Source organism: Somniosus microcephalus, chromosome 26, assembly GCF_052327205.1.
Source record: "Somniosus microcephalus isolate GS21.2 chromosome 26, FLI_Smic_1.0, whole genome shotgun sequence".
Lineage (NCBI taxonomy): Eukaryota > Metazoa > Chordata > Chondrichthyes > Squaliformes > Somniosidae > Somniosus > Somniosus microcephalus.
Genome location: NC_141012.1, coordinates 8,503,720 through 8,524,869, shown reverse-complemented (window position 1 = coordinate 8,524,869; position 21,150 = coordinate 8,503,720). Strand labels below are relative to the sequence as shown.

Below are 21,150 nucleotides of genomic sequence, written 5' to 3'. Positions count from 1 at the left end.
CCAGCAGTCTTTGCCGTGAGTACTCGGACCGTAGGCCTTTCAGGAATGCGTCGCGGATATTATCTTCAGTATTTTCGGCTGCCGACACCGATTTAAAGTCACAGTTCCTGGCGAGTGCATATAGCGCCTGTGAGAATTCGGCTACTGATTCTCCTGGCTGTTGCGGCCGTGATCTTAGGAGGTGCCTAGCGTACATGTAGTTTACCGGGGTCCGGTACTTCTGTTTCAGCAGGTTGATGGCGGTCTCGTAGGTAGTCATGTCCTCGATGAGAGTGTATACTCTCGGGCTCAGTTGTGCCTGCAGGACACTTAGTTTGGATGCCTGAGGGACGCTGGATTCTCTCAGGTATGATTCGAAGCAGACCAGCCAGTGTTTAAAGTCTGCGGCTGAGTTTGCTGCTCGTGGGTTCAGGTCCAGGTACGGCGGTCTGAGGGCTCGCAGCCAAGCTGGCTGGTGTGGCTGTGCTCCTGGGAGCTGCGCTGGTGGCTCCTCCGCCGGTTGTGACTCGTTGTCGGACATCATTAAATTTAGTCAATAAAATTGATATACCTATCAATTCCTCCAATAAAAGGCGAAGAGTTACGAAGGTGACTAAAGGTTTTTATTGACTAAATAACAGCCCACTCTCGTGGGTGATCCGATCCAAGCAGGAGGAATACCAGCCAGTCGCTCACCTTTATACCTGGCCTGGTGGGTGGAGCCAAGGCGGAGTCGGCAGTGGTCATCCCAGGTATAGCAGTGTGGCAAGAGGCGACCTCGTACCGTGATACAATAGTGGTCAGTGATACAGTTATAACGAACAGTGGTGAACAGTGCTAACGATAGTGAACGTGGTTTACCACACACGGCAACGCAGACGGTCTCTCGAGGCTACCCTTGCCTGTTACTCCCCCAGAGCCTCGTCAGATAGACATCTTCTACTTTAGACAAGTGGAGGGAGCACCTGTCACTGCAGTTCAGGTGCGAAGGTACACCCGCAACGATCCAGTCCTGTCTGAGGTAATGGACGATGTCATTCGAGGGAGAGCTATAGGAGATTCTCCTACTTTGAAACCTTACGTTTCAAAAAGAAATGAGCTCTCCATCCAGGCAGGTTGTCTTCTTTGGGGACGCCGTGTCATCATTCCGCCACCTCTGCGGGAACCTATACTGCAACAACTTCATACAGGCCACAGTGGGATGGTTCGGATGAAGGAAATGGCAAGAAGCTACTTCTGGTGGCCAGGTCTCGATGGGAATATTGAGGAGAAAGCCAAATCATGTTCCCCATGTCAAAGGGTCCGGAATGTTCCACAGCTGGCAACCCTACACCCCTGGGATTGGCCTGCAGAAGTGTGGCAGCGAGTACATGTGGACTTCGCCGGTCCTTTCGAAGAGAAGATGTTTATGGTGGTTGTAGACGCTCGTAGCAAGTGGCCGGAGGTCGCTGTGATGAGGTCTACCACGGCAGAGAAAACAATTGAGAAACTCGGTGAGATGTTCAGCCATTATGGCTCACCGGAACAACTCGTAAGTGACAACGGTCCACAATTTGTATCACAGGAGTTTGCAACCTTCCTGCATGTGAATGGTGTCCAACACATCAGGTCTGCGCCCTATCATCCCTCTACTAACGGCCAGGCAGAAAGGTTCGTGGAAACTTTGAAGCACGCCTTGAAGGCATCGCAAGGTCAGGGCTCAATCCACCAACATCTGAACAGCTTCCTGTTGTCCTACAGGAACGAGTCGCATGTCACAACCAAAACTTCCCCCGCTTCGCTCATGATGAAGAGGCAGTTGCGGACAAGTTTTGACTTACTCAAACCTCCAAGGGCAGAGCAGGTTGTCCATCGTCAACAACAAGCTCAAGTTGAAAAGAGAGAGAAAAGAGCCAAGGAGAGACCGTTTCATCCAGGGGAGCACGTCCTAGCTCGAAACTACAACACTGGACCGAAATGGGTTCCTGCTACGGTGATCGCGCAGGCGGGCCCTGTGTCTTACACGGTTGAGACTGCTGAGGACGTCGTCTGGAGAAGACACACAGATCAACTGTTGCTAGGAGCAGAGACAGCCACAGAGGCTCCAACGACTGGTTGGCCTGAACTGTTTCCGGATGATACCGCAAACCAGCATCCTTTGCCACAGTGCTCTTCTCCAACACAGGAAGTCAAAGAGACTGTTCCACCTGTGCAAACTCCTGACTTTTGACTGACACAGGCACCTTCTCCATCCAGGCTTGTGTCAATGCCTACTGCTGTGGAAGCCAGCGATGACCGCCGGTATCCTGTCAGAGAGCGGCGGCCTCCAAGACGCTTGGATCTGTAGGCTTAGTGACTTACCCACAAGACTGGGGCAGAATAAACCCCAGGGTAAAGTCAGGGGTTGAGGCAGTCTACCTCTACCCTAGGTTCGTTGAATGCATTGAAAGTAACTTACCTGTTGAGGAATAATGTGGACCTTCCATTTAAGAGGGGAGGAAATGTTATGTATTTTGTGTTCTCCTCCTACCTGTGGTGGCGCTGTCACAGGAGATAAATGGTTGGGTGTTCTCTGTTAAGTTTAGCTCTCTTTGTTCGGGACTTGCCAGAACTTCCTTTCCTTCTAATAAAGCACTTCATGTTTGAATCTCTGAGTTCTGAGTCCTAAATTGTGTCTAGGTAGAAAGGTACCGACACAACAATTTACCTTTTGTAAGATTGATGATCGTGGTGGATCAGATTTGGGGGTTAATGTTCAGCTTTATGTTGAACTGGACATTAAGGTATAAAGGTTTCATTCCTGTAGGTTCAGCCTTATCAAGAAGCTAAAGAGTGAGATGAAATTCTACAGGATTTCCATAATTTACAGAAATCAGTAACAAAAACATCAACTTGCATTTATAATTCGTCTTTAACATCGTAAACCATCCCAAGACGCTTCACAGGAGCATTATCAGACAAAATCTGACACATAAGGAGACATTAGGAAAGGTGACCCAAAGCTTGTTCAAAGGGGCAGGTTTTAGGATTGTCTTAAAGGAGGAGAGAGAAGTAGAGAGGCGGAGAGGTTTAGGGCAGGAATTATAGAGCTTAGGGCCTTGGCTGCTGAAGGCACGGCCGTCAATGGTGGGTGATAGAAGTCATGAGAAATGCACTCCCAGGAATTACTTCAGATATCTAAGACCTTATGGCCTTCAAGTTGCTATTTGAACAACGTTACTAAGAGAGGAAAGCAATTCTATAATTTGGGGGAAAGAATAAATTAGAGTAACTTCTAAAATGACTCATATGATTCTCAAACAAATTGAAAAGGTTTATAATTTAATTTTTCTTTTACTTTAAGATAATCAGAGTGTTGCACAACTGATATCTGTCACTCCAACTACGCTGGTCAACCCAACTAATGCAACTGGTATGAGATGCTTTTTAGTCTCTGATAGTTCTGTGGCTATCTAACCATAGAGGGAATCACAGTCGTGGCCAAACCTGCTTTTACCAAATGTCTACACCTTTGCACCTTTCTGCTGGAGTCACTGGATAGATATGAGGAACAGGAACCCTGCTTGATTGTTCCCCTCTGCAGCTCAGGGTCTCTTGATGGTATTTACATAGGATTACATAGGATATACAGCACAGAAACAGGCCATTCGGCCCAACCAGTCCATGCCGGCGTTTATGTTCCACTCGAGCCTCCTCCCGTCTTTCCTCATCTAACTCTATCAGCGTAACCCTCTATTCCCTTCTCCCTCATATGCTTATCTAGCCTCCCCTTAAATGCATCTACACTATTCGCTTCAACCACTCCCTGTGGTAGCAAGTTCCACATTTTCACCACTCTGGGTAAAAAATTCCCTATTGGATTTCTTAGTGACTATCTTATATTGATGGCCTCTAGTTATGCTCTTCCCCACAAGTGGAAACACTCTCTCTGTGTCTACTCTATCAAAACCTTTCATGATTTTAAAGACCTCTATTAGATCACCCCTTAGCCTTCTTTTCTCAAGAGAAAAGAGACCCAGCCTGTTCATCCTTTCCTGATGGGTATACCCTCGCATTTCTGGTATCATCCATTTGTAACACCCTAACTGCCGAGATCATCTAACACAGCACACAGCAACTACAACTTGCATTTATATAGCTCCTTTAATGTAGTAAAAGCTCCCGAGGCACTTCACAGGAGCGTTACCAAACAAAATTTGACACCGAGCCACATAAGAGGACATTAGGACTGGTGACCAAAAGCTTGGTCAAAGAGATAGGTTTTAAGGAGTGTCTTAAAGGAGGAAAGAGAGGTATAGAATCATAGAAGTTTACAGCACAGAAGAAGGCCATTCAGCCCATCATGTCTGTGCTGGAGAGGTAGAGAGGTTTAGGGAAGGAATTCCAGCGCTTAGGGTCTTGGTAGCTGAAAGCACGGCCGCCAATGGTGGAGTGTTGAAATTCAGGGATGCTCAAGAGGCCAGAATTAGAGGAGTGCAGATATGTTACTGGCTTTTGTGTTAATGGTGCAAAACAACCTCTCTTTTTTCAGCCATGGATCCTCCAAAGAAGGAAGTGACATATATTTTCCTAAGGACTGCTAGAAATCTTGTTGCTATATTGGTCGGTGTTATCATTTTCTTGCTGGTTATCCAATATTTTTGGCACAGAACTAATACCTGCACACAGGTAAGCTTTGACTGATTAAAGCTTTTGAAAAGTGTCTAATAAAGTTTTTCTCTAATTAAGAACATAAGAATTAGGAGCAGGCGTAGGCCATATGGCCCCTCAAGCCAGCTCCGCCATTCAATAAGATCATGGCTGATGTTCGACTCCACTTGAATTAAAGCACAATTAACCCCTTGAAGAGATTGTACATACTCTGCAAGACTCACTAACTTTGTTCATTAATAAAGGTGAAATATTATGCTCCTTAAAAATAGCATGTTTCAGCAGAGGTATGGTATTACAATAAACTGCTATGCAGTGGATTTGTATCCATGATTCCCCATGTAACAACATCTAGATCAATCATACCATCTGGATTGAGCACCAAGTCAAAGGCTGGGCACTTTTCCATTGGATGGGTGGTGAAAACTGGAAAATGAGTCATACCAGTCTCTTCACATACAGTTCACAATAGCTTAAAAGTTATATTGGCAGATGGGTAGGTCAACTGCTTGACCTCTCACCTAAAGAACTGTCTGTGGTCCGGGCTTACAGAATACTGAATTATTTCAGATGATGAACTACCGGTGGGTACCAGTGGATGAGCACAGTCCACCTCTGGTGCAGTCTGACCTGCTCGGCATCCCTCTGTTGCTCCATCTCTTCTTCCTCCAAACAGCACAAAGTAGAAAGAGTGTCAATATCATGGACGTAGCAATAAAAAAAGATGCTGTACCAGAAACTTTGGCAGAGCCTCCTGATCAGCTAAGTGCAAACAGGAAAGAAACAAAAAAGATTCAGAAATAGCTTCAAAATGTTGCTACAAATCTTACTGTAGGGCTCTATAAATCCACTTCCATAAATAGCTCGGTCTCTCGCAGCCCTGGAAGCCCATGTTATATGGACGGGTAATAACTTTGCACTATTCCAGAGTAAGCAGTGGGAAAATGCATGGGTGTCAAAATGGCATCATCAGGCCCTAATTTTAACACAACGGAAATTATCTATTCCACTGAATCCATCATTCCACTCATGGTTCCTCTCTAGCTTTTTCTGTGTTTTTATATTATACATAGTGACATGAATCTTGTCATTCATGTGAAAATGACTTATGTAATAATATTGGGCGGCCTGCTGGTGGCGCTGTCCAGGGAGCGTATAAATACTCAGGCACGGGCCCAGCTTGTGCAGGACATTCTTTAACAGGAACTAGTGAAGGACACAACTAGACCTCCACGTTGAAAAACAGTTGATTAAAGCCTTGTTTAACGCTCAGACCAAGTGCCTCGTAGTCTTCTTACGTCACATATTATATATATACTTTCCCCCTAGAAGTTGAGGCATTGCATTAACAATTATCATGTCGTTAAAAAGGTACCTGTGCTGCTAATTACCAGGCTTAACTTTCTGTGGTGAGTTTAATGGACAATTAATATGTAAATCCAGGAAGTTCTTAAAAATAGGGAAGTTAAGGGCGAGATGCTATTTGTACAAAGCAAATGACGGAATGGCGTAAATCGACCAACAAGTTCTGGAAATTCGCAACTCACGACATATTTCTTAATCCCCTGAATCTGCCTGCCAATTTGCACATTATAGAGTCATAGAGGCACAGAAGGAGGTCATTCAGCTCTCTGTAGAGCAATCCAATCAGTCCCATTAATAACGGCGTGCATCGTTAACACGCCGTTATTCTTCCAGCAGGTTCCGGCCCCCTATTTCTTTCTCTGTTGTTCCTCTGTTTCTTTTTCAATCCTTAAATCTCATTGGTTAAGGAGATACAATGTTGGTCCCGCTGTTCACTAAGGTCCCAGAAGCCCCGTTGCCCTCGCCATGCCGTTATCAGCTCACACTTAGCGCAATTCTGCCTATAGATATTCTACCTTACATACCAAGGGAGCATAAAGTATTCCACAGTACTGAGGCAGAAAGAAGAAAATAAAATCATGTTCCTCCTGTCTGATACAGTGTGAAATTGCAATGAAAACATCACATTTGCCCTAATACAGAATATCAATATATTGCCCCTGCCCACAAGACAGTAAAGAAGCACAACTCAGATGTCATGTAATCAATCCCAAACATACATTTGCCAATTCAAATCCCAATCAAGTTGCACAAACTTTTATTTTATATTCAGTAGAGTGAATCATTAACAGATTAGTATAGAAGTCCTGCAAACTGGATATTGTATATGTATACATATGTAAAGTAACAGTTGCATTAATGTGAAGAACGTTTGTTAGAGGATATACATCTGTAAAAATTCCTTAATACAAAAGCAAAATACTGTGGATGCTGGAAATCTGGAATAAAAACAGAAAATGCTGGAAATACTCAACAGGTCAGGAAGCATCTGTGGCGAGAGAAACAGAATTAGCGTTTCAGGTCGATGACCTTTCATCAGAACTGGAAAATGTTAGAGATATAGTAGGTTTTAAGCAAGTACAACCCCCCTCCGGAACCTCTTCCCCTTCACTTTCCTTTGACCCCCCATCCCTTCTTCCAATTTCACTCGGTTGTGTTTTCACTATCCCCTCTGACCCCGAACGATCAGTCCTCAGCAAAGGCCTGAGCTTCATCGCCTTACGCCCCCACCTCAGTGAATTTTGAGCTTGGCACAACGGTGAACTCTTTTTCCATTGCCTTCGCCTCCGCGCCCACTTCTTTGGCCAGGGGTATTCCACCTGCATGGGGACCCTTTCTCCCATCTTCAGAATTCTCATTCCACTTGGACCCCACCCTCTGGCCTCTTACCCTCTCTAGATCTTTTCATTGGGAACTGCCGGCGTGACGTTGGGGCAGAAATTCCTCCCCAAACGCGTGAGTACGGAAGGGGTACTCACGCGTCTGGCCGGAGGAAATGCCGGTTTTCAGCATGCACAGCGCATGCGCTGAAAACCGGCATTTCCTCTCCTCCAACCCAAGAGTTGAAGAGGCTAGCGCATGCGCTGTAGGGGGCAGCGTGTGCGTCTTGGATTTCCTCTGTTTTGGGGGATTTGCGCATGTCTAAAGGCCTCCGGTCTTTACGCTTGTAAAAAGCACACGTAAGTATTTATTTTTACAGGTAAGTGGTGTTTTAGTGTAATTTAGAATTTTTTTCCCCACAGGTTTATTATTTTAAAGAATCTACAATAAGGTAAGTTTAGTTTTAGGCCCTTTTTATTAAAAATTTATTTTTTTCAAAAAAAAAAAATTATTGTTTAAATTATTTTTTTAAACTTATTTATACTTAATTTAATGATTGGGATGTTTTTTAAATTTTTATTTAAAGTTTAAATAGTGTTTTGGGCCCCCATAGTTTTCATGAGTTTGACAGTTCTTACTCTCAAACTCATGAATGAACCTTCCCCTCCCCTGATTGGTTGTACAGTGCTCACCTGATCCCAGCCGGCACATCGCACTAACTACGCCGCTGGATCAGGTAAGCACTGCGTGCTGACATCTGAACCGGGCCTGTGACAGGAAATGCAAGCAGGCCTGGGCTTCAGATGTCAGCGCACAGGGTGAGTGCAGATCGGGGGCTTGCACCCGCGGGAAGCCCCCGACCCAAATTTTTGGCCCAATAGCTGTCTCAATTTCTCTGCTCCCCTCACTCACTCCAACCTACCTCCCTCTAAACTTGCAGCACACTGTTCTCTCAGATCCAACCCTAACATTGTCATTAAACTTGCTGACAATGGTGGCGCTGTTGTTGTTTGGCGAACCGCCCTCAACCTTGCGGAGGCTGAACACCAACTCTCTGACACCTCCTCCTACCTCCCCCTGGACCATGACCCCACTACTGAAAATCAAGCCATTGTTTCCAAAACTGTCACTGACCTCATCTCCTCTGGAGATCTTCCCTCCATGGCCTCTAACCTCATAGTCCCCCAACCCCGCACAGCCCGCTTCTACCTCCTTCCCAAGATCCACAAACAGGACTGCCCTGGTAGACCTGTTCTTGCCCCACAGAACTAATATCTTCCTATCTTGACTCTATTTTTTCTCCCCTTGTCCAGTCTCTTCCCACTTACTATCTCGACTTTTCCGACGCCCTCCGACACTTTAACAGTTTCCAGTTTCCTGGGCTTCCATGGACGTCCAATCCCTCTACAACTCCATCCCCCACCAGGATGGCCTGAGGGTGCTCCGCTTCGTCTTTGAACAGAGGCCCAACCAGTCCCCATCCACCACCACCTTCCTCCGCCTGGCTGAACTTGTTCTCACATTGAACAACTTCTCCTTTGACTCCACTCACTTCCTCCAAATTAAAGGTGTTGCTATGGGAACCCGCATGGGCCCAAGCTATGCCTGCCTTTTGTGGGATATATGGAACATTCTTTGTTTCAGTCCTACTCAGGTCCCCTCCCTCACCTCTTTTACTGGTACATTGATGACTGTATTGGTGCAGTTTCCTGCTCTGAACCAGAGCTGGAAAATTTAATCAACTTTGCTTCCAATTTCCATCCTTCCCTTGCCTTCACATGGTCCATCTCCAGCTCTTCGCTTCCCTTCCTCGACTTCTCGGTCTCCATTTCTGGGGATAGGCTATCGACCAATATCCACTATAAGCCCGCTGACTTCCACAGCTACCTTGAATACTATTCCTCCCACCCCGCTTCCAGTAAGGACTCTATTCCATTCTCCCAGTTTCTATGTCTCTGTCGCATCTGTTCTGACGATGCCACCTTCCATACCAGTGCTTCTGATATGTTTTCCTTTTTCCACAACCGAGGACTCCTCTCCACCGTGGTTGACAGAGCCCTTGATCATGTCTGTTCCTTTTCCTGCACTTCTGCTTTCACCCCTTCCCCCCACCTCCTAGAACCATGATAGGGTTCCCCTTGTCTTCACCTTCCACCACACTAGCCTCCGCATTCAACAGATCATTCTCCGCGAATTTCCACCACCTCCAGCGTGACCCCACCTTCAAAAACATTTTCCCCTCTCCTCCCCATTCAGCATTCCGAAGGGACCATTCCCTCCGTGACACCCTGGTCCACTCCTCAATCACCATAAACACCCCCTCCTTTTCCTATGGCACCTTCCTGTGCAAGCGCAGGAGATGCAACACCTGCACTTTTACCTCCTCCTTTCCCACCATCCAGGGCCCCCAACACTCCAACCAGGTAAAACAGCAATTTACTTGTACTTCTTTCAATTTATTATACTGTATTCAGAGCTCACGATGGAGAGACCAAACGTAGATTGGGTAACCACTTTGCGGAACAACTCCGTTTACTCTGCAAGTGTGATCCTGAGCTTTCGCGCTTCCGGTCGTCTGTCACTTTAATTCTCTGCTCCACTCCCCCTCTGACCTCACTGTCCTCGGCCTCCTACACTGTTCCAATGAAGCTTAACATAAGCTTGAGGAACAGCACCTAATCTTTTGATTAGGCATTTTACAGCCTTCCGGACTCAACATTGAGTTCAACAATTTCAGATCATAACCTCTGCTCCCATTTTTTTTGGACGGCAGCTGTTGATGATTCTGCCATTCCCATTTACACCTCTTCTAGACCCATCTTTTGTTTCTTTACTTGTCCCATTACTACCCCCTTTTCCCTCACACCATCATCCCTTTGGTCATTTAATCTCTCCTGCCTTCCACCCTATCACAGACCTTCCCTTTTGTTCTTTCCTCCCATCCCCCCTTTCCCTGCCCCTGCACTTACTTAAAACCTGTTACATCTCTTAACATTTTCCAGTTCTGATGAAAGGTCATCAATCTGAAACATTAACTCTATTTCTCTCTTCACAGATGCTGCTGACCTGCTGAGTATTTCCAGCATTGTCTGCTTTTATTTACATAAAAATTCCTTTGTTGTTTGACAAGCATTGTTAGTGGATATATTAAGGGGTAAAAATTGGGTTGCGCCCCATTCAGGGTGCTAACTTTGCTACTTTTAGCACCCCGAAAATGTTAACGCAAATTGAATGGTAGCGTCCCAAGCAGGAGGCAGAGCGCTACTGGAAGCGTTCCCCTCCCTCTTGGGTTGCTACCATTCAATATCGCGGCGCTACGTGCAACAACGCCATGTGCATCGGTATGTGGTAGTACAGGCCTCCCTCCCCTGATTAAAGGGGAGGGGCCTAGTGCTGCGCGCACCAGGGCCCTACTGGACCACCGGGGAGCAGGGTGCCGGCAAAAGAGCCCGGCACTCAAGAGGAGGCGGCGGCCGGCACCCCGCAGGAGGAAGCGAAAGGGGGCAGGTGCTGGCAGGCGGCCCAAAATAAATGGCCACCCGTTAATTTGCGCCACCTTGGCCACAAACATAGCACCCTGACCCTGTCAGACACAGCTTCCGGCGGTAGGTCAGGGGGCGCGAGCCAGGTTTGCGGCTGGGGCGCTAACGGGAGGCGCAAAGCAACCCAATTTGTCCCCCTAAAGCTTTGGCACATTGGCAAGAGGCATTTTTTTTTAAGTTTGTGCTCATCACTGTAAGGCACATTGGAAATGGAACATTTTCTGATATCAATTTCAAGTACTAACATCTCAGGTATATCACAAGTTAGATGCAAAGTAAATCTCCTATTCTTCCCCAAATTATGTCACCTTTAACTTTACACCAGGAGTCGCCAAAAAGTGATTAGGTATAGAAACAGGCTGATTTTCCCATCTTTAACCCAGGGCTTGAAGCCAACTGTAAAATTCTACTGTTGCTCCCTAGCTTAGATTAGCTAATATGACAGAGGCAGATCAAAACTGGGAGCTTCTCTGTATGGTTCATTATGGGCAGTACATTTATTAACTGAGGAAAGTCGGGGTAGATAGTGCCTGTTTTTTCTTGTGACCCCATACTTTTTTCTAGGAACATAGGAACAGGAGTAGGCCACTTAGCCTCTCGAGCCTGTTCCGCCATTCAATGAGATCATGGCTGATCTGTGACCTAACTCCATATCTTTGCCTTTGTCCCATATCCCTTAATACCTGTGGTTAACAAAAATCTATCAATCTCAGATTTAAAATTAACAATTGACCCAGCATCAATTGCCGTTTCCAAACTTCTATCACCCTTTGTGCGTAGAAGTGTTTCCTAACTTTACACTTAAAAGGTCTAGCTCTAACTGTTAGACTATGGCCTAGAGATTCAGTGGCCTGCGCCACCAGTTTGCGCCCAAAGAGGGCTTTTGCGCCACTGTGCAAACCTACCGCGATATTTAGCAGGGCGCTAATGGCGGCGTTAGCCAGTAGCGCTGCGCCGCCACCGATGACGTCATCGGTGTGCGCAGCGCCCCGCTGGCCATATTTGGTCGCTGCCGCCTCCCCTGTGCCGGCCGCAAACAGCGACCGGTACACAGGGCCTACCTGTGCCGGTAGTGGGGTGAGTTAAGGTGGAGGTGCGGCCGGCTGCTTTTTCGGCGGCCGCCTGCCCGCACCTCCGTCCCCGGCCTCCTACACCCCCCCCCCCCCGCGGCATTGCCGGCTGTTTCCAGAGAGCCCGGCACTTCTCCTTGGTGCCGGGCTCATTTGCCAGCACTCGCGAGCGGGGATCGCGCTGTTGCAGGCACCTCCCCCTTAAGAGTGAGAGGAAGGCCTGCAGTACCGCAGGCTGCCGTGCCGCAGCGGGTGGCGCTGCGGCACTTTGCACGCCGATATTCAGTTTCTAAACCCTTGTTTAGCGGCCGGCTTCCACTTGGGGCGCTGAAACTGAATATCCCGCTGGCGCAAGTGGCTCCGCGCGCAGCGGTAATTCCGGCGCCCAGGCAAGCTGGGCGCCCCTAACTGAATTTCTAGGCCTATGTCCCCTAGTCCTAGACTCTCCAACCAGCAGAAATAATTTTTCTCTATCTACCCTATCATTTCTTCTTATGCACCATCAGAGGAAGATAGGAATTGTGAGATGAAAAAAGACCAAGGTTCATCGAGTTCGCCTTCTACCGTTCTGGTAGTCGCATGATACAATAATGGAGTTGTTGACTAATCACAGCGATCAATCTCTATCAATGAGTCTACAACAGACCCAGACATGAGGCGAGGAAAACCCCCAGTGGTGGAGAGCTTTGGGAAGCATTGGTCCAAAGTCACCCGTTCCTCCTGAGCTCACTACACTCACCACACGTCACGTCTCAAATTTCTCATATACCGGATCCCAAAATATTACTTTCTGAAATAAATCTATCTAATTTTCATTTGAATGAATCAATACTGATGGTTTCCACCGTCTATCGAGGGAGCGTGTTCCATAGATTGACCACTTGCTCACTGAACCAACATGGACCAAGATGGTGTGCTGGCAACCCATTCTCTGTTAATGTGATTCTGTAACTGGCTTATATATCAGTTAGGTGAGGAAGACAGATCAGTTTTTTTGCCTCCTCTGAAAGGTGTTGCAATCCCTTAACACTATGCTAGTGCATCAGTAATAGGAAGTCAGGAATGGGTAAAATCTAACCCTGGGTGTGATCTTGAGTCCTCCATTGGGAGTGAAAGCCATGATGCTCTGGCCCACACCACGCAGATTGAGCTTATTAGAGTTGCTTTTAAGTGGGACCCATAAATTCATGAATTCATTATGATTGCTTACTCATAACAAAAATTCCTTAAAAAAAAGTGCAAGCCTTTGATTGAATTGTATTAGATTTTTTGCAGTTCCTGAGGTGGTGCAACCCAGCTGTAGAAATCATGCACTTGCTTTGATAAAGTCTAACGTTCAGCAAAGACTCCATGAAATCCATATGGTATTCGGACAGCCACTTCTGCTCTGCCCACTTCAGTGAAGGTCTTGGCATCCAGCACAAGCAGCAAGCTGCTCTTATTCTAAAAAAACAACAAAGACATCTTTAGTGGAGATAAGAAGAAAAACCATGAATGCTGAAATCTGATCCTTTCCAGGCTTATGTAAAAGATATTTCTTCAGATAGTTTTGATGAAGGGCTACACTTGAAACATTAACCTTTCTTGCTACCTAATTGATATTTCTATTATTTGATGATTTAAAAAACAAACTCTATTGAGAGACAATCATTTACCAACCTTTTACTATAGTATTCCTAGCACAGAGCCTGATAACACAGCAACAATTTTCTGTCCATTAATTTTAATGGCCTGCAAATTATAGGAGCTGTGAATCATGCCTGCTGACCCCATGTCTGAATTCCTGACATGTACTCCAGTCACATGAAGCTTTGCTTTGGGAGCACTAAATCGTAAAATTATCCAAGTGTAGATTTAAAATTTATTGGTTGATGGTGTAAGAGTAAATTCGCCGATCTCAGTGGAAAAGTGTGCTCAATGTAAGTACAAATCAGAAAATTAGCGGAGTTGTAGCTCTACCTACGATCCACCTGCCCTTTGAGTTCAGCTCCCCTCTGGGATTGTGGGAACACTGGGTGAAAAATTAGTTAAGATCAGTTTTCGGGCACAGAATTGACAGGGAGCCGGGGGCACGAGGCTCACCTATAATTGGCGAGCTGCAGGCGCCAATTGGGCTTGCAGACATGGCTCGCTGATTTGACCAGGACTGAGTTGGGTCAGCTGCCTTGGCGGCAGGTAGGTCGTGTGGATGAGGCAAATGGGAGGGGTAGGTAAGTGGCACGGCTGTGGACTGCTGTAGAGCCGGGAGAAGAGCCTCTGCTCCTCCTGGCTCCACATGAAGGTCAAATAAACATAAAAATATATCTTTTTGTTGGCGACTGCTAGCTAGGCCAGAGCAATCACTGGAAAACCCAAGAGGTGCATGCTCTGCTCTTGCTGACTCATTTTGCAGAGGGTTCCTTAAACAGGTGTTAGAACATAATAACATAAGAATTAGGAGCAGGAGTAGGTTTTAGGGCCCCTCGAGCCTGCTCTGCCATTCAATAAGATCATGGCTGATCTTTGACCACAACCCCATATCCCTTGATTCCCCTAGAGTCCAAAAATCTATCTATCTCAGCCTTGAATATACTCAACGACTCAGCTTCCACAGCCCTCTGGGGTAGAGAATTCCAAAGATTCACCACCCTCTGAGTGAAGAAATTCCTCCTCATCTCAGTCTTAAATGGCTGACCCCTTATCCTGAAAATATGCCCCCTAGTTCTAGACTCTCCAGCCAGGGGAAACAACCTCTCAGCATCCACCCTGTCAATTCCCCTGAGAATGTTATATGTTTCAATGAGATCACCTCTCATTCTTCTAAACTCGAGCGTATAGGCCCAAGCTACTCAATTTCTCCTCATAGGACAACCCACTCATCCCAGGGATCAAACTGGTAAACCTTCGTTGCACCGCCTCTAAGGCATGTATGTCCTTTCTCAGATAAGGAGACCAAAACTGTGTACAGTACCCCAGGTGTGGTCTCATCAAAGTCCTGTACAATTGTAGTAAGACTTCCTTACTCTTGTATTCCAACCCCCTTGCGATAAAGGTCAATGTGGTGTATGTAACCTGTTCCACCTTAAGAGAACTACCTTAAGAGATGTACTACTTTCTCTTGGCTGCTGTATACTGTAATACCGGTGGTGACCACACCGGTATATAAGTGTTGTGTAGGGATTTGCTGGGCAGTTCAGCCCTGACCTCCGAATAGTAAAGACCTGTTAAAGTTATTCTTGTGGTCTGTGTCCAGTGATTTATAATAAGCATAACTGGGACACACAGACTTAACAGTCAACATGCCATTTCCCGTCCTAATTGCATGTTGTACCTGCATGCTAACTTTCTGTATTTCCTGTATGAGGACACCTAAATCGCTCTGAACAACATTTAATAGTTTCTCACCATTTAAAAAATATTCTGGTTTTCTGTTCTTTCTACCAAAGTGAATAACCTCACATTATACTCCATCTGCCATCTTATTGCCCAATCACTTAGTCTATCTATATCCCCTTGCAAACTTTGTGTTCTCCTCACAGCTTACTGTCCCACCTAGCTTTGTATCGTCAGCAAACCCAGATACATTGCACTCGGTCCCTTCATCTAAGTCATTATATAGATTGTAAATAGTTGAGGCCCAAGCACTGATCCTTGCGGCACCCCATTAGGTCCAGCCTGCCAACCGGAAAATGACCCATTTATCCCGACTCTGTTTTCTGTCCGTTAACCAATCCTCAATCCATGCTAATATATTACCCCCAACTCCATGAGCCCTTATCTTGCATAGCAACCTTTTATGTGGTACCTTATTGGATGCCTTTTGGAAATCCAAATATACTACATCCACTGGTCCCTTTATCTACCCTGCTAGTTACATCCTCAAAAAACTCTAATCAATTTGTTAAACACGATTTCCTTTTCATAAAACCATGTTGACTCTCCCTAATCATATTATGATTTTCTAAGTGTCCTGTTACCACTTCCTTAATAATGGATTCCAGCATTTTCCTGATGACTGATGTTAGGTTATCTGGCCTGTAGTGCCCTGTTTTCTCTCCACCTCCTTTCTTGAATAGCAGGGTTACATTTGCTACCTTCCAATCCACTGGGACCGTTCTAGAATCTAGGGAATTTTGGGAGATCACAACCAATGCATCCTCTATCTCTGCAGCCACCTCTTTTAGAACCCTAGGATGTAGGCCATCAGGTCCAGGAAATTTGCCAGCTTTTAGTCCCATTAGTTTCTCAAGTGATATTTCTCTACTGATATTAATTACTTTAAGTTCCTCACTCTTACTAGCCCCTTGGTTTCCCCACTATTTTTAGTATGCTTTTTGTGTATTCTACTGTGAAGCAGAGACAAAATATTTGTTTAAAAGTCTCTGGCCTAGAAATTCGGTGGCGCCAAGCTCGCCTGGGCGCCGGAATTAACGCTGCGATCGGAGCCGCTTGCACCCGCCGGAAATTCAGTTGGAGCGCCCCAAGAGGGACGCGGGGTGCTGCTCGAGGCGCCCCGCGTCCCTCTTGGGGCGCTAAAACTGAATATCGCAGCGCAACGTGCCACAGCGCCACACGCTGCAGCACGGCGCACTGCGGTACTGTAGGCCTTCCTCCCCTTCTTAAGGGGGAGGGGCCTGCATCAGCGCAATGACCGATCGCGAGTGCCGGCAAAAGAGCCTGGCACTGAGGAGAAGTGCCGGGCTCTCAGGACACAGCCGGCACTGCCCGGGGGGGCGATCAGGAGGCCGGGGACAGCGGCGCGAGGAGGTGCTGGCAGGTGGCCACCGAAAAAAATGGCCGCCCCGCATACCACCTTAATTTGCGCCACTACCGCCACAGGTAGGCCCGGTGAACCGGTCGTGATTTGCAACCGGCGCTACGGGGGGGGGGGGGGGGGCGCGACCAAATATCACGATCGGGACGGGAGCGGGGCTCTGCGCACACCAATGACATCATCGGTGGCGGCGCAGCGCTACAGGCTAACGCCGCCATTAGTGCCCCGCTAAATATCGCGGGAGGCGTGGCCAGTGGCGCTAAAGCCACTGAGTGCCCTCTTTAGGCGCTAACTGGTGGCGCAGCCCACTGAATTTCTAGGCCCGTGTGTTCTCATAGTAGGGTATATATTACTAGTATATGTAGACAGATACACAGAGAAACCTTACATTAAGGTAAACCTGCCCTCTCTCTTCCAGTACTGTCGGGAGGAGGGAGGTTAAAGAATGGTAAATTTAATCAGATGATATATTATTTGATAGTATTTTCTCCAATTAAGTAAAATAATTTCAGTTACCTGATTTGGTGAAACAACTACAGATAAAATAATTCCATCATCCTCATCTACACTGTTGGGGGATGGCACAAAGACTGGCTCTGATGGATAGTATCCTTTTTCTTTCCAGGTCTATGGAGAAAAACATGAATGACAAAAACAATTTACATTTATGAAGTGCCTTTAATGTACAAAATTGTCCCAAAACACTTCACAGAGGCATTAGGAAAAAATTGGCTGCCGAACCAAAGAAAGTAACATTTATTTAGCGCCTTTCACGACCTCAGGACGTCCCAAAGTGCTTTATAACCAATTAATTACTTTTTAAGTGCAGTCACTGTTGTAATGTAGGAAAGGAGATATTAGATGGGGTAATCAAAAGCTTGGTCAAAGAGGTGGGTTTTAAGGAGGGTTTTGAAGGAGGTAGAGAAGTGGAAGGGTTTAAAGAGGGAATTCCAGAGCATGGAATCTACGAGGCAGAAACAACAGCCATCAATGTAGGCAAATGTAGGTCAGCAAGGACAGGGTAAGTGGGACAGTGCAGGCAGAAGAGTTTTGAATGAGCTGAAGTTTACAGAAGATGGAAGGCCAGTCCAGGAGAGTGTTGGAAAGTCTGAGAGTGACAATGGCATTGTTGAGGGTCTCAGTAACAGATGGGCTGAGGTAGGAGTGGGGTGATACTGAAGTCGGCAGCATTAGTGACCGAGAGGATAGCAGGTCTTCCCGATAGCCAATTGGAAGAAACCACTGCTCATCCAAGACTGGGTGTTGGACAAGCAGTTTGACAGCACAGTGGCAGTGGCGGGATCAAAAGAGGTGGCGGAGAGGTAGATGAAGAACAGGAGGGGACAAGGATAGATCCTTGGGTCAATTGGGATTGGAAGAGAAGCCATCAGTTGAAATGTCTGGCTACAATCAGATAGGAAAGTGTGGCACCAATTGAGAGCAATGCCATCGAGCTGGATAGCGAAGGAGAGGCATGTCAAAGGCTGAAGAATAGCTGGGGAGAACGAGGATGGATAATTCACCACAGTCATAGTTATAAAGGATGTCATTCATGACTTTGGTTAGGGCCTTATTGGTGCTGTGGGGGTGGGGGAACGGAAACCCGATTGCAGAGATTCAAACAAGAAGTTGCAGTAGAGATGGGCATGGATATGGAAGGTGACAAATAATCAGAGACCTTGTGAAGAAATGGAGGTGTAAGAGCCATAAAAGCTTAAGAAAATACTTTAAAATAGTGGTTAAATGGCATAATACAGTTAATTTACCTGACCGACTTATTGTATTAAGAAACCCCCTATGTTCTTGCTCCAGTAGTATAGTCCGAGACACCCCCTTCATTCTTGCCACAATGGAACAGTCCCTAAGCCACACATGGGTGCAGCCATTTTACAGTTTAAACTGCATGTGGTTGAAGGAGGCAGAAGCTGTGAGGTTTGGAGCAATACAGTTTTTGACCGTGTTCGTTTATACGTGTTTGCTTTGTAATTCCGTTTGTTAAGTGTTATAGTAAACAGTTTAAAAGACAAAGCTACGTTTGGGAACATTTTATTTCGACACGCGTCTACTCGTTGTTAAAAACCCCACAGCTCAGTGGCTGCCTGTTTGGAAACTAAGAAGCGCCACTACATTAGTCAAAAACTTGCTCCCTAAGAAGGGACGGAATCGTCGGCGAACGTATACCCGAATGGTCACGGAGCCAGACGACAATATAAGAAAGTGAAGGTACAGTGACTGCTACTTGCTTTGTTCATTCTATTGAGAAGCTAAATAAGAGCTGCGGGTAAAATGGCCGAGGCCTTATGGAGCCAGGAGCTTCCATCAGCCAGAAAGATTGCTGGCCAAAAGAGGGAAATAAAGCTCCCCCCAAAGGCAATGGAAGAGAAGTTACATAGAAGCATAGGTGCAAGGAAGGCTAAATTAGCTCAGATAACTGGAAAAATGAAGATAATTGATCGTCTCATTAAGAAAGCTGAAGACATAGGCCTAGAAATTGAGTTTTGGCGCAGCCAGGGCTTTAGCGCCGGAAGTTAGTGCCAGAGCTAAGTCGCGCTGGTCGGGCCCAAAATTCACCAATTCTGCGCCCAAACGGCTGCCGGCGCTGCTGAGAGCTGTTTGCGCCTGAAAACTGGCGCTACGCGCTGAATATCGGCGCTATTCCGGCGCTGCAGCGCCCGCTGCGGTGCGGCAGGTTCGGGAAGTGCAGGCCTCCTCCTTCCCTTAAGGAGGAGCTGCCTGCACCCGGCCGCGGCCCGCGAAAATCTTTTTAAAAATGAGCCCGGCACCTCGGACAAGTGCCGGGCTTGCTTCTGTTCCGGGGGGGGGGGGGGGGAAGTCCGGGGAGGGAGCTGCGGCCAGGCGGCCGGCGGGAAAGCGGCCGGCCGCCGCGGTGCCTTTAATGCGCCGGCGCAAAGTCATGTAAGACTCTGTTGCCAGAGTCTTAGTTGCGGCTGCCACGGGCGAGGCGGCCGCAACTGAATTTCGGCGCTGGGGCCCGTCGGCATGGCAACCGGGACGCTGCGCACACCGATGACGTCATCGGTGCTGGCGCAGCGCTACTGGTCTACCGCGGCGGAAGGGCCCCAGGCAATTTCGGCGCCGGCGCCAATTGCAGCGCTAGGCCCTCTAGCGCCGCAAAATCGGCGCTAAGGGCACTGAATTTCTAGGCCATAATGTATTACGATTTCTCCAAGCTGCATGAAGAATTTAATGTACTCAATGAAGATGTATTAGCACTTCTGTCTGAAGAAGAGGGAAACGCTGATCAGCACAACTGGTTTGATCTTAAATCAACCAGCATTAAGGACTATATCAAGGCCACGGAACAGTGGATGTTAAAGATTCGTCAAGACGCTGATACAGCAGAGAAAGATAAAGTTGACGATGAAGTCGGACCAGACGATAGCATTTCAGAGACTTCCGCCAGACCGAGCAAAAATCGAAAAGAAGGTAGCTCTGTTTCTGGACGCAGGTCAGTCGCTTCTACCACAAGCTCGTCGCGACGCATGAGAGCGGAGGCCGAACGGGCGGCGTTGATGGCGCGCGCAGCATCTTTAGCGGAGAAGCAAGCTCTTGAACGGGAAGAGGCCCAACTGCAGGTCCAAGAGGCCCAACTGCAGGCCCAACGGGCCCAGGTGCAGGCAAAGAAAGAACAGCTGGAGATAAAAACAGCTATCGAGGTCTCAGACGCCAGGTTGAGTGTGTACGAAGATTATGAAGGCTCACGGGATGGCAGCGCCACTACAGGAGGTTTGCGAAGGGGTGTTAGTTTGCAAGGACAGAGGAGTTAAGGGTAGATTTTTGAGGAGCGGGTGTGCACAGAGCGGAAAAGTGCCTGAGGAAAGGGAACCATTTACAATGTGAGTTTGCATTTGGATCAGGAAAACAATTAAAAATAAAGGCTAAACTTCTTTCATAAGCAGTTAGAATAGAAACTATGGTATTGTATAGAAGAGTATATTTGTAATGTGAGCAATCATTTATTGAAAGACAAGAACTGTATATTTGAGGAACATTTTGCCCCTGAAAAATGCTATTTGAAAACAACACAATGACAGATGAAAAAAAAAAGACTTGCATTGATATAGTGCCTTTCACGACCACAGGACATCTCAAAGCGCTGTATAGCCAATGAAGTACTTTTGAAGTGGAGTCACTGTTGTAATGTAGGAAACGCAGCCATTTTGCATGCAGCCAGCTCCCACGAAGTAATAAATGAGATAAGTGACCAGATAATCTGTTTTAGGATTTGGTTGGTTGGCCAGGAAACCGGGGAGACCTTCCCCTGCTCTTCTTCAAAATAGTGCCATGGGTTCTTTTACGCCCACCTGAGATGGGAGACAGGACCTCGATTCAACATCTCAGCCGAAAGATGGCAGCTCCGACAATGCAGCACTCCGTCAGTACTGCACCAAGGTGTCAGCCTAGATTCTGTGCTCAAGTCTCTGGAGTGGGACTTGAACCCACAACCTTCTGACTCTGAGGTGAGAATGCT

At 46.9% G+C, this 21,150-nt stretch overlaps 2 protein-coding genes across 7 annotated transcripts in view; one reads left to right on the top strand and one right to left on the bottom strand.

Annotated features, from left to right (window-relative positions):
- The window catches only part of LOC147100266 (uncharacterized), a 49,516-nt gene extending 44,104 nt beyond the window's left edge, over positions 1 to 5,412 (top strand). Inside the window, exons 4-6 of the mRNA XM_085968224.1 lie at positions 3,302 to 3,370; positions 4,490 to 4,626; positions 5,179 to 5,412. Of these exons, the coding sequence (XP_085824350.1) occupies positions 3,302 to 3,370; positions 4,490 to 4,626; positions 5,179 to 5,412 (440 nt within the window). The remainder of the gene's footprint in view (positions 1 to 3,301; positions 3,371 to 4,489; positions 4,627 to 5,178) is intronic.
- bco2b (beta-carotene oxygenase 2b) overlaps positions 1 to 21,150 on the bottom strand; it is a 76,087-nt gene that overhangs the window by 11,359 nt on the left and 43,578 nt on the right. For 5 of the 6 annotated variants that reach the window (XR_015073699.1, XR_015073700.1, XR_015073701.1 and 2 more), the window contains 3 exons: positions 17,175 to 17,285; positions 13,116 to 13,348; positions 5,130 to 5,370 (listed from right to left, as the gene is read on the bottom strand). Coding sequence is in view for 1 of the 6 variants with exons in the window: in XM_085967785.1 (XP_085823911.1) it covers positions 13,235 to 13,348; positions 17,175 to 17,285 (225 nt within the window). In the remaining 5 variants the exon portion in view is untranslated. Of the gene's footprint in view, positions 1 to 5,129; positions 5,371 to 6,713; positions 13,349 to 17,174; positions 17,286 to 21,150 lie in introns of those variants that run through there. The other variant, XM_085967785.1, reaches the window with a different exon arrangement.